General features: G+C 38.8%; 1 protein-coding gene across 2 annotated transcripts; it reads right to left on the reverse strand.

The window, feature by feature from the left end:
- Positions 1 to 1,162: 1,162 nt before the first annotated feature.
- On the reverse strand, positions 1,163 to 16,327 carry caprin1b (cell cycle associated protein 1b). Of its 2 annotated transcripts, none has more exons than XM_036561446.1 (18): positions 16,173 to 16,327; positions 15,387 to 15,563; positions 13,770 to 13,832; positions 13,576 to 13,662; positions 12,086 to 12,324; positions 11,871 to 11,953; positions 11,253 to 11,405; positions 9,440 to 9,492; positions 8,442 to 8,525; positions 8,196 to 8,354; positions 7,185 to 7,293; positions 7,030 to 7,091; positions 5,082 to 5,192; positions 4,833 to 4,976; positions 3,192 to 3,342; positions 2,470 to 2,667; positions 2,017 to 2,123; positions 1,163 to 1,875 (listed from the first exon to the last, which is right to left on the reverse strand). In XM_036561446.1, the coding sequence occupies exons 2-18, from the start codon at positions 15,561 to 15,563 to the stop codon at positions 1,789 to 1,791; spliced, it is 2,067 nt and encodes a 688-aa protein (XP_036417339.1). In that variant the 5' UTR covers positions 16,173 to 16,327; the 3' UTR covers positions 1,163 to 1,788. The 2 variants fall into 2 exon arrangements, with proteins under 2 accessions (XP_036417339.1, XP_036417338.1); XM_036561445.1 differs by having other exon boundaries at positions 13,567 to 13,662.
- Between the last annotated feature and the right edge of the window lie 333 nt (positions 16,328 to 16,660).

Genomic DNA, 16,660 nt, shown 5'->3' on the forward strand with positions numbered 1-16,660 from the left:
TCCCTCATTATTTATTTAAAAAAGCAGGGGGGTTAGGCTTCCTTTTACGGTGTGATTTTTTCCGTCCAAAAGTTATCCATCAAAATGTCTTCCATTTAGCAACAGTTATTGCTTCATTGAAAACTGATTTTTAAACTCTACTTTACACCGCACGGCACGCCTATATGGAAGAACAGATAAATCCGCTTCCGAAATTAACGATATTTTACCAGGATTGGTTTGATAAGGGAATGTGGGCTAAAGCACACTTAAATGATGACGGTAATCCCTTAACTTACGAGGAGCTTCGCTATAATTATAGCTTCACTTGCAACCGAAAACACCACAGTTCAGTGCTTAATAGTATCCCTAATCAAGTATCGAGATTAAGTTTCTACTGTTATTTGTAAAATTCAGTCCCTTGTGGTGAGGGTCAACGTTTTAGCCATATGGTTTAACCAATTTAAAAAAATTACTTCAGATTTGTATTAAGGAAAGCCCAGAGTACATATGGAACAAGAGATATTGACATTAATCAGTCAAGGGTGACATCACAGACATACAGTAATTACATGAAAAAACATTTTAAAAAATACTTTAGAACTGAAACTATATGTAATGATGACCAAACTCACAAATAAGCCACACATGCAGTACTGTGCAAAAGTTCAGTCAAAACTAAGTACAAGTCATTCATTTTCAAGAGAGATTTTGGGGAGATTTGAGGGGGGGGGGCTTCAAAAACTGGATTTTAAAAAAATAAGATATAGAAAATGGGCCTCCTAACAACTGTGCAACACCTAATGACCTTGCTGTAAGAAAACTGAAAGCCAGTCTCCTGGAAAGAATGGAAGTTGTACTCAATAAAGGCAAAGGGCAGACACACTAAATACTGGACAAATCAGTTGTTGAGTCTTCTACTTTTTAAAAGGGTGACTCCTGGTTTTTGCACAGCACTGAAATGTTACTGCACAATTGACCTGTCACAAACTGGGCAGTCTGCAGACCTGTATTTAACTTGTTTAGGTGGCAAACTGTACATATCTAACATACTAAACACGGTCATAATTCAAACTAGGAGGAATAATACAGAGTAAATGGTTCAAATACTTTTTTTATATAAAACACTCACACACGCACGCACGCACGCACGCACACACACACACACACACACAAGACCAAGCAGAGTTACGCAACACATCTTTATTGAAACTCTCAAAGCAACATCAATATACAAATTGAAGAGTTGGGGCCTTGAAAAAAATGCTTCTTGGGACCAGACAAATTGGAGAGGAAGAAACAGTATTATGTATCACACCAGTGGGAGCAGAAATTTTGCATTTATTTTTATACAAAATAATAAATTAATGAAATATTTCAAGTTTACAGGCTAGCTTAAAACCTTGACAGTGACTCTTCAGTTTTTTTGTCATTAAAACATAGGGCCATTTTCTAGACTAAGCATAGTCCTGGACTATGCAGACCTTTCCAGTGGAATATTACTATAAACATAGTAACAAAGTGCAGGCCTAAACCTGATCTGCGGTTTTGCAGATACAGATTAAACACAGTCCTGCACCACATTAAAAGGTCACTGATGAACTGACAGTGTAATCTTAATTTGCTTACTCTGTGCCCAGAAAGTTCTCTCATTACTTTAGAAATGTGCCAATGCAGGTTTACTTTCATCAAGTGCCAGAAGGAAAAATACCACTGACAAGAATACAACGTGAGATGGAACATATGGATTTTCCATATCTGACTAAGCATTCGATGTAGCTCAAGATGTCAAGTGAGTCAAAAAGTCTTTTAGGACCTCATAGTTTGGGCATTTCCTCGTGAGACCCCTCGAGGTCCTTGTCCAGTGGAACGTTTGTAATTCTGGTGGTAGCCCTCCTGCAGAGAATAAAGGACAATTTATCATGATTCTCTTATTCTGCCAGGACCAAGGACACAAAGTAAAAAATCCATTTTACAAATCTTGTCAATTCCATCCTGATTTAAAAAAAAAAATAAAAAAATAAAAAAATTCCTTACTCTCTGGTAGTTACTATTGGAGTAGTCTCGAGTAGTACCAAACTGGGCCTGTCCATAGCCAGAATTTGGAGTGCCAGGGAAGGGTGCACGGTAACCATCATAGTTTCCTGCAAGATGTTGATTATTTAACATTTTTTTTATGATTTTTTTTTTTTAAACTGTCAGGTTTATTATACAGACACAGAGAGTGAATTCCAAGTACAAAATCCTAGACTACTCTTTAGATATTCATAGGGCAGCAATCTGTTAACAGGGATCTGTAAAACTCATATCATGACTTTCAGATTTCATCAGGATTCCATATGCCTCCATGTTTACTATAAAAGAGCTGTGATTTATAAACTCAAAAATCAATGAGGCTACACAGCTGTGCGCCATTCAGCTTACATTGCTGTCTCTGTTATACACTCATAATAATATAAAATCAAAATAATGCACATTGAAACTTGGCACCTCTGAAACCGTTGGCTGGTCCTCTATAGCCATTGATCATACCCCTGGAGTTCCGAGGCCCACCACGAGACATACCCCGACTGTTGTAAAAGGACTGTGTCTGCCGGCTGAATGTGGTGCCTTGACCCGCTGGCTGTTGAGACATGGGCTGATGGCCTGTGGAAGTGGGAAGTGACTGGTCTTGGAAAGTGCCAACCACTGCAGAAGACGAAAACAAGTGGTCAAACAATGCTGTTAATCACATACGTGACTGCATTTTCTTTGCAAAAGAACTCTACTTGTCTCTGCAGCATACATATTTCCATCCAAATGTCTGTCAAGTGCTCATGGTAGTTTGTAACCGATTATATGTAAACTTGCAAAACAGGGAGATGCATCCCCTCCCTAATACATTTTATTTCACATTACTGAGCTCAACACATTCACCTTGGCATAAGATTAGGAAAATGGAGAGCAGCTGCCATGAGACTGCAAATGTGAGGGGGAGGGAAGGGTATCCAGAAGGCATCAGATCATGAAAGTTCAGAACATCTACACAATTATTGATTCCACATTCATATCTTGTTTGCCTCGCACCCCTTGACCCCTGCCCCCCAAAAAGATGACTGCTCTTCAGCTATATTTTAGAGCAATGTGCCATATATTAAAAGCGAACATCAAAATGCAGACGTCCTACACAAAATGTGTAAAAGTGGTCACATCTGTTTTTGATAAGTACTCACCAGACTGAAGCGGTTCTGACTGCATGTCCGTCTGTTCCACAGGGTGCTGTGTCTGGCTGGTAAAACCCTGGATGTAGCTGCTCTGGTACTGGCTGGTCTGCTTAGGAGAGTCCTCATTAGCTGGTGGGACTGGTGCATTAAGATTGAAGACCTTTGAACAAAACATCAAATCAGGTAACATAAGCTATTACAAAAAGAAATGAAAGAAAGAAATGAATTTTTTTTTTTTCTTTTTTAAGAAGAATGTACATGAAGGTAAAAACTGATTCTCTTTTAGATCAGTGTGTAGTATGTACTACCAATCATGTAAAGTTTGAAGAGATGCCAGGCACTGGTAGTTCTATAAAGTTGATGGAATAATTCTATTTAATATTTATAGCATCAAGGCCACATCAAAAATTATTTTACCCACCTGTGGCCAATTTTGGGTGCAAGTAGGGTTGCAAAATTTACTGAAAGTTCAATACTTTAATACTGCAATGTGGCAAACATTTCCACAATCCTCTTTCAAACCTCAACTTAAATAACCTAGCAATATGTTGATATTGTATTTTCCCCCTACATTCCAAAAAGGATTCTTAAGAGCTACGCTATTTTTGACTGGAGAGGACCAAGTGTAGTGTGTGGCCAAGAGGACAAAATGGTCCTTCATTTAATTCAAAATTCATATTTCTTATATGATAAATGTAAGTCCTACGTCATTTCCTTTGCTACAGTGAGGTCAGTGATGACTGCATTTTTTTTTTTAACTTCAGGGTGTACATTATGTTACTAAAGTACTTAAAAAATAGCAAGTTTTATAAATATTTTTCTCTCTGTGGAACCACTTTTGCTGTTGTTCTTTGAAAAACAAGAATTTCTATAAATAAGGCACGCATGAACAATCTTTTTAAAGTTTAAAGAACCTCCACATAATGCAACAGGTTTTGGAACCACACGGCCCAGGCAAGAACTGTCCATAAACCATTACTTTTAAAGAGTCTACTAGCTAAGCAAACCTCCAAACGGGCAGAATCGTAATCAGCATAAGCTATAACGCATTATGTATTTGTTTTCAATGCGTCATGAACGTTAAGGTATATTGTAGGCCCTCTTTCTTCACTTAATCTTACCTTCAGAACTTACTGAATGAGGTCATATTTTAAACATGTAGCTATTTATTTACTATGTGAAGAGTCTATTATGTCTATGTGAAGAGAGCTTGAATTAAAAGGGGAAAAAAAATAAATAAATAAAAAAAAATCGATCTTTGATCTGTAAAAATGTGAGTATTCTTGTGTGTCCAATGCAATAAACATTTAGAATTCAGAGAGTTATAACTTTCATTTATATAATTTTTTTTCTCTATTGTTTGGTACTAAGCATCATGCTACTACACTTTGTCTCTCTGTGTCTGTTTAAAAAATCTAAACTATGGCATCATGACAACACTAGGTGTCAACCATAGTTGTGAGAGAAACACACCTGATCCGTTCAAGAAAACTCATCAAATCAAACTTATCTGAACGTGTACCTAAAAGTGTATTGTTACGGGGTTATAAAAGAAACTCCAGTGTTTTGTGGATATGTTTAGGATCTGCAAAAGGCTATGCTAAAGGCCTTAATTGCCAAAATCTGACAATTCTCTTTGCAGGACATCACCGTTTGCATAGACTGGAATGGTGCCGCATTGACATTGATGCCACTGTTGTGGAGGGGTCTGGAGTTGGGCTGGAACACCTGTGCCTGAGAAGTGGCAGAGAGAGCCGAGGAAGGAGGAGGCTGCTCCGTCAATGAAATGGAGGCCTAAACAACATAGCAGATACTTAAAGATCTCACTTGCACGCCTTCTCAGCAGACAATATGAAAACCACCGACTAGCAAGGCATGACAAGATGGCCAACTGCTTGCCTGAATAGGATCAACAGAATCTGTCTGTGGCTGAGGGTCAGTTGCATGTGATGGCTGGTACATAGGGGGTGGCGAAGAGTAGGCCTCCGGAGAGGGGGAGACAATGGATACCTAAAGCACACCAGACCCAACACACACACACACACACACACACACACACACACACACACACACACACCCCAAAAAAAAAATGGAGACAAACTAAAACCATACCACCAAGGCAGCTGTTGCATTAAAATCTGTGGCACAGTGATGCTAAATGGCAGTGCTGTGTGGTATGGAAGTCTACAGTGAGTTTCATCAGTGTCATATGTACGAACATTAGACAGCACAGAATTTTTTTAAGACAATATTAAACTTTACAAGTGAATAACATGAAATGCAAAATTTTTAGGTTTGTATTTGGAAAATCCTTATGCCATAATGGTAATTTCCACAAATGGCAAAAATGCAAAGTAGACATAGCAATGACATTTTCTTGTCAAAATTCAAGGTTCTACATACAACATTTCAGACGTTCATATAGTAGCAAACAACCAATTTCTATGTAAAGATAAAGTGGAGTAATGGCACCCTGAGCAAAAAATGGCAACACCGCCTGTGTGTGTTGTAATCTGAGCTTCTCTCTTTTTTTGTTTTCATAGCCCAGGGCTTGGCAACCCACCTTAAGAGGACCCATTTTGTCCTTTCAACAGAAATCAATCCACCTTGGGAACTACAACATTTCATGTCCATTTTAACATTTTGGCTGTTAATGTCTCAGTATGCGCTAATGTACTAGTATAGGCTAAAAAAAATAAACAAAAACCCAGACTTATTTTGCTCTGCTTTAAGCTTTAGCTCAGCTTTAGATGCTTTTCTCAGATATCCGACAGTATACTATTCTGCAAATATGGAATAATTTCTTGTGAAATGTCTTTCAGCGTTCGACTTTTTGTAAAGCTGAAGTCAGCTTCTCATGCGCCAGCTTCTTGTTCGAATTTTCCCATGATGCCTGAGGCACCAGAATGTAACTGCTGCACCATTTAAGGTGGAGCGGGAAAATTCAAATGAGAAGCCGACTTCAGCTTTGTGACTTTTTAGTATTTGATATTTTCTCGTTGCACATTAAACGTATCAGGAAACCAGCTGGAGTGCTTATACAAGCAAATAAGTCCATTCGTCTCCAAATTATCGAAGTTCGTCTTAAATCTTTCTCTTTGCCTTTTTGTTAGCTGCTAGCTAGGCAAGATTGTTGTCCGTGTTATGGTGACCAGCAGTCTACGCACTGATCTTCAGGATTTAAGGTTGGTTAATTAGCAGTTATAACTCCAGTGTTTAAAGCCATATATTTGTTAAAACTGTGTTAGAATGATCAGAAGACCTCTATTTTACTGCAATGGTAAATTATTTTATTTTTACCTATAATCTAATTCTGCTGTGGAGCCACAATAGCAGTAAAACAGACACATATTGCTGGCCCCTGTCATAGTCGGTCCGGCTGTGCATGCATGTTAGTCCTGCCCTGTGAAAACTTTGTCCCTCCCCATGTTTTTTGCCCTCCCCAACACACAGAGACAGCGACTACCCACACGGCACTGTGTATGTGAGAAAGCGGAGTGCTGTAAGAAATGTTCAGATAAAGGCGACCTTCCAAATATTCCACCACCGAAGATTCCTCAAAGCTGATGAGAGTTATGAGCTTCTGAGGGAGCACTGAAAGGAGAGATGTATTTGCTTTGCTATTTTTGCTATCTTATCATATACTGCAACTTTCAATGTCAGCAATCAATAAGTCAAGGTGAGTTTTGGAGCAGTGTAACAAAAGTATAGAAAAACTACTCCTAAACTACTCCTAAAGTGTTTCAAAATAAATTATTCTGGGACATGCTAAAAATAATTAATATATGGAAATATTTAGAAAACATTCTATTACCACCAGATTGGATATGATTTTGTCTACACTTACTTGCGTCGGTTCAGGCTGTACAGAAACTGCAGGAGGCTGTACAAGGTGGGACTCTGAATGAACTATGGGTAGAGAGAAGACAAGGCAATCTTCCAAGGGGAAAAAACAGCTGTCATCATGAAATTAGTCATGTGCTATGCGGCTGTTGTACTAACCTGATGGGCAAACCATTTGAGACATCTCCATAGTCTTAGATGGCTTCATAGGCTGTGCTGATACGATAGCTGGGTCGAGTGGCTGTACATCACAATCTAGCATGGAGTCCTGAGAAAGAACATTTCACAGGTGTGCATATTAAATCGATTCAATCGTTTTCCCTTAATTCATTTCTCTGGTCATATTAAACAAAATCCATCATATCATTTAAAAAGACATTTATTTTCCTCTAATCTCTCATTAAAACTTTGTGTTTTGACTGCCTCTAAAACATTTATATTTTCTCATATTTACTCAGGTGGGGAAAATATTATTAAACAAAAAGGCCAAAGGAAATCTTTTACCTATCGTGGGTTACACTGTTAGATTTATGTCAGTTGAGGAGCCTGCTCATCAGCTGTGCTAGCATTTGAGCTAATACTAGCTGTAGTTGGTATGAGATATTATATATTCTAATATTAGATGCTAGAGGACTCGTCATCCTCTAGATGTACCAAGGAGTAGGCTTGTTGAGGTAACATTCAAAACTGAAAAATATCTTTTCATTGTTCCTTAACTCATCACCATTAGCTTACCTAGATAAACAACTGCACTACCTCAGATGCTTCAACACAAACACATCCATGATTAGACACTCAACAAGACATCCTCGGCAACAAGCTAGCACCTCAAGCCTCTCATGCTTCATGGCAGAATAATAACAAAATGCACAGTAAATTACTCAGTGAACTGGCTCTTGTTGCAGCACTCCCATTAGTACATAGATAACTTTTGTTTCTCTCTCTGATAAAACAAAAGGTCAGTAATGGCAATGCAAGCAATCAAGATCAAGTGCAAGATCTATCTTCACACAGAATATTTTTATTGCAAATGCGATTAAAATGGTCACACTGCCCAGGCCTGTAGTGCCTCAAATACATCACAGCATCAAAAAGAAAAATGTGTTGAAAGTTTCAATTTACAATGACTAACACATGGGGCCCAAACGCAGAGAATTGTGGACTCTTTACCTGCATGAAGTTGTAGGGCCCCTGCATCTGTGCCATGAGATCCTGAACCACCTGCTTTCTGACCAAGGGGTCTGAGGAGGGTGTGGGAATCACTGAGGTCAGCAGATGGGCCTCTGGAGCAGGGGCTGTCTGAACAGGCTGTTGCAGGGAATTTGCCATCTGAAGAGTAAGAGATCACAGGCAGTTACTGCCAAGTGCGTAAAAAGCAAATAAAACAAACAAACAAACAAACAAATACACCCTTACTTTCATTTCAGCTCCCCACTCCTCTCCTTGCTCCTTCTCACAGCTGCTGTATGTGGTCTCTGGAATGAACTGTCTATTCACAAACTGAATAGAGGTAGTAAATAAATAAAAGCAAACGAATAAATGAATACATTTATTGAGGGCTAAAACACATCCTGTATCTGGATGTAATCTGAACATACACTCAAAAGAACAAACCGACTGTCAGTAGTCAGTCGCTAACTGTTAACCAGCAAGCCTAAACTCAAGGAAGCGACACATCCAAACAAAACAGAAACTTCCATATGTAAAAACTGACTGGCTGAGCCATGTTCACAGCCATTGTAAAATACTTGGTATATACACATCAACTCTGCAGAGACATTGAAAAGTATTTATAGTAGGAACCATAGAATGTAGCTGGAGGCAGGCATAAGGTAGTCTAATAAGTAAACAGTCTGAAACGGCAGACATTTCTTAAATAGTAAGTTTTTGTTTACATTCAAGATGACGATAATATCTTCAAGACCATATGACCAAATACTATAAAGTTAGTACTGCCTGGAAAATGAACTGATGGGTTACTGAAAGTTCCACCCCGTTTCAATATAGTTCCTACTACTCCCCTTAAACAGGTTATTTGTAGGTATCTGCTAGTGTTTTGAAAACATATGTTTATGAACATGAACATCTCATAAAGCCATTGTGGGCTAGGGACAACCCAATCAAAAAAGAAGAAGCTAAACTTAAAAAGAAAAGGCAAGTGTAAACATGCGGTGTGCTGACTAAACGATGATCCAATTGCTACAATCAGATCATGGTGATTGGACATAAAAGGTCCTTTTAGGCCATATAATCAAATATCATATATAGCAGCCATCTTTACAGAACTCAGCAAAATAATTCCTTGTTCAGTAAGCATGGTACGATATAATTTTGTTGTTGTTTGTGAGCAGCCAATAAAAATGTGCATTATAAGGCATTCATACATAAGGACTGCACCAAGATTCAAATCTTACCTCTGTAGTTTCCATTATAATGGGCTCTGAAGGATATCCAGTCATTTCACCTTCTGTGAGAAAAGAAAGTGAATCCAAAACAGTTCAGATACTTTTGTAGCAGATTAGGTTCTTAACATTGAAAAATATTAAATCTATTAAAAAAAATTCCTAAGAAAGTTACAAACTAGTGAAACTCAACACATAGCTCACATACACGCTGTTCCAACTCTGGAATAAAACAGTTATTTCACAAACAAATTTGATAAACAAGCCTTATTTACACCTAATTAATCTGAGAGCCCCTATTCCCCACTCAGCCCTGCCTTTCAGTCTAATTGTCTGTTTGTGAGGAGAGAACTGGGAAAACTACACACGGGCAAGATTGTGAGGCCTGATGAAAGCAATACCTACAGTACTGGTTCTCTTGTTCCCCAAGAAAGCAGCAAGTGGACCAACAGAACACACTTTAGCTTGTCTACCAGAGACATATGTGGACATATGTCCACATATGTCTCTGGTAAGCCACATATATCTACCTCTATCTACATCTATCTCTGGTAAGCCACATACATCTATATCTACATATATCTATATGTCTCCGTAAGCCACATATATCTACATGGCTTACGGAGCCCACTCACACCTAGTTCTTTGATTTTCACAATGCCTCTACCATCCTGCCTCTCCAACTGGAGAAACAAGCTCAGGGCAAAGTAGGTTAATACTGCCACAATTTCCTGGATCATGTAATATTTACAGGGCACAGTTTGTGAGCCCCCAAAACTGCTGGAGATGGTAGCTGGCAGCAATGGAGCACTGCAAGGATCTCCCTTTCTCATCACCCTCTACACATTAGTCTTCCTGTATAACACCAGCTCTTGTTCCCTGCAGAAGCACTCTGAAGACTCCTCCATTTCAGGAAGAATTCACAATGTAGTACACAAGGTTAGTAGCTGGTGGCTTTGTCTTTGGGAAGACCTGCAGATTTCCAGTGTATTGAGAGGCCTGTGAAACTAATTACCATCTGGAGGAGAATGCGGAGCTGGTGCAGTCCTACAAATACCTGAGGGTTTATCTAAATAACAGATATGTGCTGTAGTCATTCCAGCAGTACCACTTTAGGAGAAACAGAGTGTCTGAGTAAATTGATTAGAAAAAACAGCCCAGCCACAGGACCAACTGTGGACTGAGGCAGTGACAGAAGATGGCAGCAAAACTCAGCAGCTAAATGGTGTTACAAAAATTAAAAGATAGAAAAAAAGTCAAAAAGCGAGTCTTCATTCTAGAGCAACCCATGTAGAGGACGTCAAATTCAAAAAGCAGAGCTGTTGCTGCACCGCAAGGTAGTTAATGCAATTTAAGGATAACATTCAGTACATATGCCACATTGGATTTAGTTAAAAATCTGCAGTGTCAGCAAGCTAGTTGCAAACAGTGATTACGCTGGGGTGGCCTGAGCAACAACAGAGAGCACAGAGCGCACTCATGGGTAACAGAATAATTTTCTACATTTGGCATCCAAGCAATTTTTATGGTACCAAAGGAAGAAAAATTGAAAGCAACACAGAAACAATATATTTCTAGTCATGCTGGGGATGTATTTTAGTTAAAAGAAATGGACATGGTCATGCAAACACACGGTAATGCAGACGTAAACAGCCTATATATGGAGCATACCCTGACAAATTTTCAGTAGTACAGTAAATACTGAAAGAAATAAGAATGAAATAAGAATTGTTGTGTCTTTGTTTAGCAAAGCATTTCTCAAATCAGCAAAATATTAACTAACATGATTAACCATCCTAAACACAACGTCAATGAAATGGTTGACCTGTGTCTGCATGCTGCTCCTCCGTTTCAGAGGACTCCACCACAGGTGCAGGCTTCTCCTCGTCCTCAGTGCACATGCCATTCTGATGAGACTGCATTCGATCGAAATAGCCACTCTGCTGTACCCGCTCTAGCATCTCCTTCAGGGCTTTATCTGAAGGGAGAAATCGGACACCGTTGAACTCTTAACAGGCCACCAAGTCTGCATTAACACTTATCTTTCTCAATATCCATAACCAGGTGGTAAACGAACACAGTCGTGTGCAATCATCACTAACTGACTTTAGTGAGGAGTTTAGCCTAGCTTTCACACACAAAGTTTCAAATATATCCTTAAATCTGAACACTAAATTAGGAACAACAGGATTGAACTAAAGACAGGTTGGCACTTCTATAACTGTAACTTGTGAGCATTTAACCCTGCTATTCAGAATGCAGGGACAAAGTTTAGATTTATAACCCAATCTGTCTTAACACTTCTACAGCATACCAAGTCTTTACACATGACAAGTTACACCATTTCTGCAACAGCTCTGAAGCAAACACAGCAATTATTTAAGAAATGGTTCCTGATATTAACAAAACATTAAAAGAAAATAGGAAATTGATATCCACACACAAGTTGTTCCTGCAACAGCCTTGTCTTTCCCCTCCAAGAGGTCCCATAAATGCTGAGAAGCTTCTTGATACTGGTCAGTCAACCTGCAAGAGGGAGGAGAAAATCCTTTATGAACACACATTTTTTTTTTTTGTAAGGCACTACGACACTAATGGCATATAACAAGGGACAAAATGTGGACAGTGATCTGGTGGAATAAATTTTACTACACCAACCTGATGTTTTGGTCACGTTCTGGCCCCACCAGCTTGTAGAATTCATCCAGGGCAGCAAGGTTGTTGTCAGTGAACAGCGCTGGTCCATCAGCACTCTGAAGGAGTTCCTGTCGCACAGCTTCATCTCCAAGCCTATCCAAGAGAAACTGCACTTCCAGAACTTTCTTGAGCCTCACCTGTTCCGCCTCATCTCGCTGGAGTTGCTCCCGCCGTGCAGCCTTCTTTGCCACCTTCTGGATCTGTAGTACATGTCGAACTTGGTCACTTTTTTGCGACAGTCTATAGAATTCACTTAATTCATAATCATAATAAGCATGTTCTTAAAAAAAATAAAAACCTTTAATACAAGCCCACTTAGGCCCATTTGGGACAAGACTTAACAGCAGGTGTAAACTGACAGGTCTCGTGCTGCAAGTGTGTGGCTAGCAGGTATGGTTACCAGAGCTCTCTCAGAGCTCTAAACAATTTTACTTGGCCACACAGCTGTTTCTGAACATATAATTTCTCATCTCTGGCCCTTAGTACAGAACATGACTATGTGCTTTGACTCAGGGGCTATAAATATGGAAGCCTCATTGTTTTTCAGCAACATAAACTAGGTTGTTTGTGAGCAGGCAACAAACATTGCTTTAGAACTAAACATTTTACCTGCTTTAAGGGAAAAACTATAGATAGTTCCAAGTGATGCATGCAGACTAAAATCACAAGTCAAAATTACAAGCATTAGTACAATTTTGGACAAAAGATGAACGCGAAGCAGTAAATCTAAGGTTTTTTAAAAATAGAAATGAATATGTATATACGCATGAATACATATATCAGGGCTTTCAAATGTTATATAGAATATTTTTGTTACTTTCAACAACTGGTGCACACACTATACACATTTTAAGAAGCCTGCACACTTCTTAAATGTGAACCCCAGTTTCCCAATGTATTTTTCAAGATGTTTAATAGTAAACTAGTCCTCTCTAATTCTCTCAGTTCTTTTACCAAAACAGCGATTTTCATTGTCTACACATCGCCACTGGGTGACCTAATCAATGATATCTACCCTATCGCCCAGGCCTAGTGTGTGTGTGTGTGTGTGCGCGCATGTGCGTAATATGTGTAATATATTACACAGACACAGTTGTATAGAAATAGATAACATTTTTACCAAAGCAACAATATTTGAGACTTTGTTCAGCTCTTGCTGCATGCTGAAAATGCAACATTATGCTCAGTTTGGGATGATGGCTTACAGTTACTTATGCTGCACCATAAAGCTAATGGTTATCTGCTAGCTAGTATTACAGCTAGAAGGCCTGGTGAAGTTTTTTTTTTGTTATTATTATTTATTTAGCAGTACACATTTACAGCAAGAACACACAAATACAAATATTTTTAGGTAGAATGTTCCTTAAAAGTCTCCAGGGAAAAATAAATAAATAAATAAATAAATAATTTAAACAAACAACAAAAAAAAACATTAAAATCACCGTTCTTACATCTTGACTCAAAGCCAGAAAACTTTTATGCAGCTCCCGAGCAAATTCCAGGTTGTTGATGACTTCTTGGTACTTAGACAGAGCTTCCTATATTGAACAATAAACAACAAGAATTTAAAAAAATAATAAAATAAAAAGCACACTTAATGGAAACAAACTGAAAAAGCAAACAGAAAGGTTATTTTCCCACTCACCAGCTGGTCCTGATTGAGACGTTCTCCTTTATTGTTCCTTGCATGGTAATCATCCAGCTTGCTCTAACAGAATATAGACAATTAGGCCTGTTAGCCCAAAGATATATAAAATGAAATAACCGGGCATCCAGATATGTTTCAAGCCCTGTATTACAGATCTAAGATGAGCACATGGTCACATGAGATCAGCCTCACAACACTAGCTTTATAGTGACAATCTAGCAGCAGTGAAGTGAGTGGGAACAGAGTAGGAAAATGTATTGATATTCGATGTGGAGAAAAGAATAACTACACTCAGTCTTGCAAAAACTTTCACAAGGGTGCAAAACAGTAGAACATTGTCAATCCAAATATCAGAAAAATTGTTAAATGGTTACTTAACAAAATCTTACCTACCCACAGAGATCATAAATGAACAGGAATGGAAATACGCCACAATACAGCAGCCGTAACATCACACATTATTTATTCAAGAAACAAATCCACCTATTCTCAGAGCTGAAAAGATGAGGACTTGCACCTGTCAATGAACCATTCTTAGTGTGACAGACAAACATCTCAATTCTAGCGAGCTGGTCTAGGATCGTGCAAGTGTAAATGTCACTGCAACCCAGGACCTTCTCTGGCAAAAATAACGCACTAAAACGGACCTCTGTTCTATGATACATTAACATTACGGATTTAAAGCTATTTTAAACTGCTTAAATAAAAAAAGACATTTTTGGACCCACCAGCATCGTAAAAAGCAGATAAAATAGCTAACCAGGTACACTGCGAGGAGTCCAAACCGTATACTAACATTAGCTAGCAGCTAACACTGGCAGTTCAACAAAAAGGACGACAACCAGCTTAACGCATCTAACTATCCGGCAACTACATCCGTGGTTCTTTTCTCTGATTGAAGCGACATGCTGACGCGCTACTCGATTAAAAATGACCGATGTGCTTAAATAGCGAAGTACGTTTTACTCAGACCTAAACGGATAAGTGCTTGATGATAACAAGCTAGATAAGTTAGTTAGCTTCCCAAGGCTAACGTGCACAAGACCATCACAACGAAATTAAGGCCTATCTGTGACATGTATCATTGTCGAAATAATCCTCAAATTATTTCCTACCTAGTAAGGTTATTGTAGCTGAACCAACGAGAGTAATATAAATAAATAATCCCTTAATAGGATGGAAAATTAAGGCACACTGTACCAGTCATGACAAATCTTTATAAATAAACAACAAACGTCTTAAGTCATTTAAAACAACCAAAAACATTAATCTGCTACTCCCATCACCCTGAATATACTTGTCTTTGATTTTTCAAGTGTATTTCTTTGATTAAAGAGGATAAAAGCAGTGACATTCAGTTAACAGACAAAAAGAAAAATATTCTGGAAAACCCAAAAGACGCACGGACACATCAATCCATTAAATTATGCAAAACTGCCAAGTGAGGAAGCCATGGCAAGATTTTGAAGTTCGTTATTTAATTAGCAACTTATATGTCAATTCCTATGCGCAACAAAACTCTTCCCGGAATTAGAGTTTAAAGGAACTGAATGACGCCCAATGCTGGTTATTTGAGGCGCTTCAAAACAGGGAGGATTAATAAGAAATCAATACCTTTTTCTTCTCCATATTGCGGACTTTCTTCTCAATGACACCCAAAACCTGCTTCATAGCCTCTGACTGGGTCCCAGGTACTTGACTGCTTGTAATTTGGTTCAGTGATGCAGGAGCGAATCCCACTTCTGGGCTGGCAGACTTCAAAGTCCTGTTGCCATTTGTTGCCGAGGGCATCTGATCATTGAGAGCATTTTTTTTTATGAATGACTAAACGTACAAACAAAAGTAGCCTCTTCAAGTTAACTGCAGCATAATGAACAGCCAAAATAAAGTGAGTTATAAACGAACTTCAAACCATCCCGCTAAGCAGTCGCAGCAGCAGTAACAGAAAATGAGTTTCAACACGTTTAAATAAATCACTTTACCCAATACTTGTGTTTTAACCTATCTGAGGAAACTACAAGATCATCCCTGAATCAGCCAGCTAGTGGAGGTCTATTTGTCATGTATGTCTCGATAAGATTCAAGCAAAAAGCAAATGCTTTAGCCTTAGCATAATGTTAGCTCTAACAGAAAACTGGCAAGCCGGTCACTAAACTGGACATGTAGCTAACATTACATAAACATAATCGATTTGTCTCATGTATAAACTAAAACTAAGGTACTATAAACATCACTAGCCGATTGATAACGTAAATTAACGCAAAACTGCAAATTAACGAGTTAACGTTAACTTAGCTATCGCCCATCTTACCTTAACCTAGCTAGTTACTGACGTTAGCTCTAGCTTACCGAACTGTTATCACTTCATAAGGCTGTCAACAGGGTAGTACATTTACTCACCTTCGCGCTCAATATGTCCACAGGGCAGAAAAATAATCGACTAGAGAGTTTAAAATAGCCAAAACGTTGACAGTGTTGCTTTAATTCCGCCTTCAATTTGAAGAAAGACTCGCCCCGCCAGCCTCTCCGACAACTGAGACCGAGCGAGAGAAGAGCAAAAGGTTTATAATGCACGGAAAGGCCCCACTGAAGCTGCCCAGAGTCTGCCTGCTACCCAACACCACTCATGTCGGTTGCGTCCTACGACGACAATAATGCAATGGTCCTTTTTACAATTTAAATATGTATCACAGGGTCCAATACAGATATAGCTAAAATCTTATTATGGTACACAATCATGAATTTATGTACTAGCTAGTCAGGCAAAAGAAGACAACCTTATTCCCTTTTTAGCTACGAGTTCTACAGCACTGAAGCTGCATTCCATTCCACTGTGCAGTACTGTTATGTTCCCTACACACTTGAGTATAGAGGTACATCTCCCTCGT

Source organism: Colossoma macropomum, unplaced genomic scaffold (genome assembly GCF_904425465.1).
Source record: "Colossoma macropomum unplaced genomic scaffold, Colossoma_macropomum, whole genome shotgun sequence".
In the NCBI taxonomy this organism is placed as follows: Eukaryota; Metazoa; Chordata; class Actinopteri; order Characiformes; family Serrasalmidae; genus Colossoma; species Colossoma macropomum.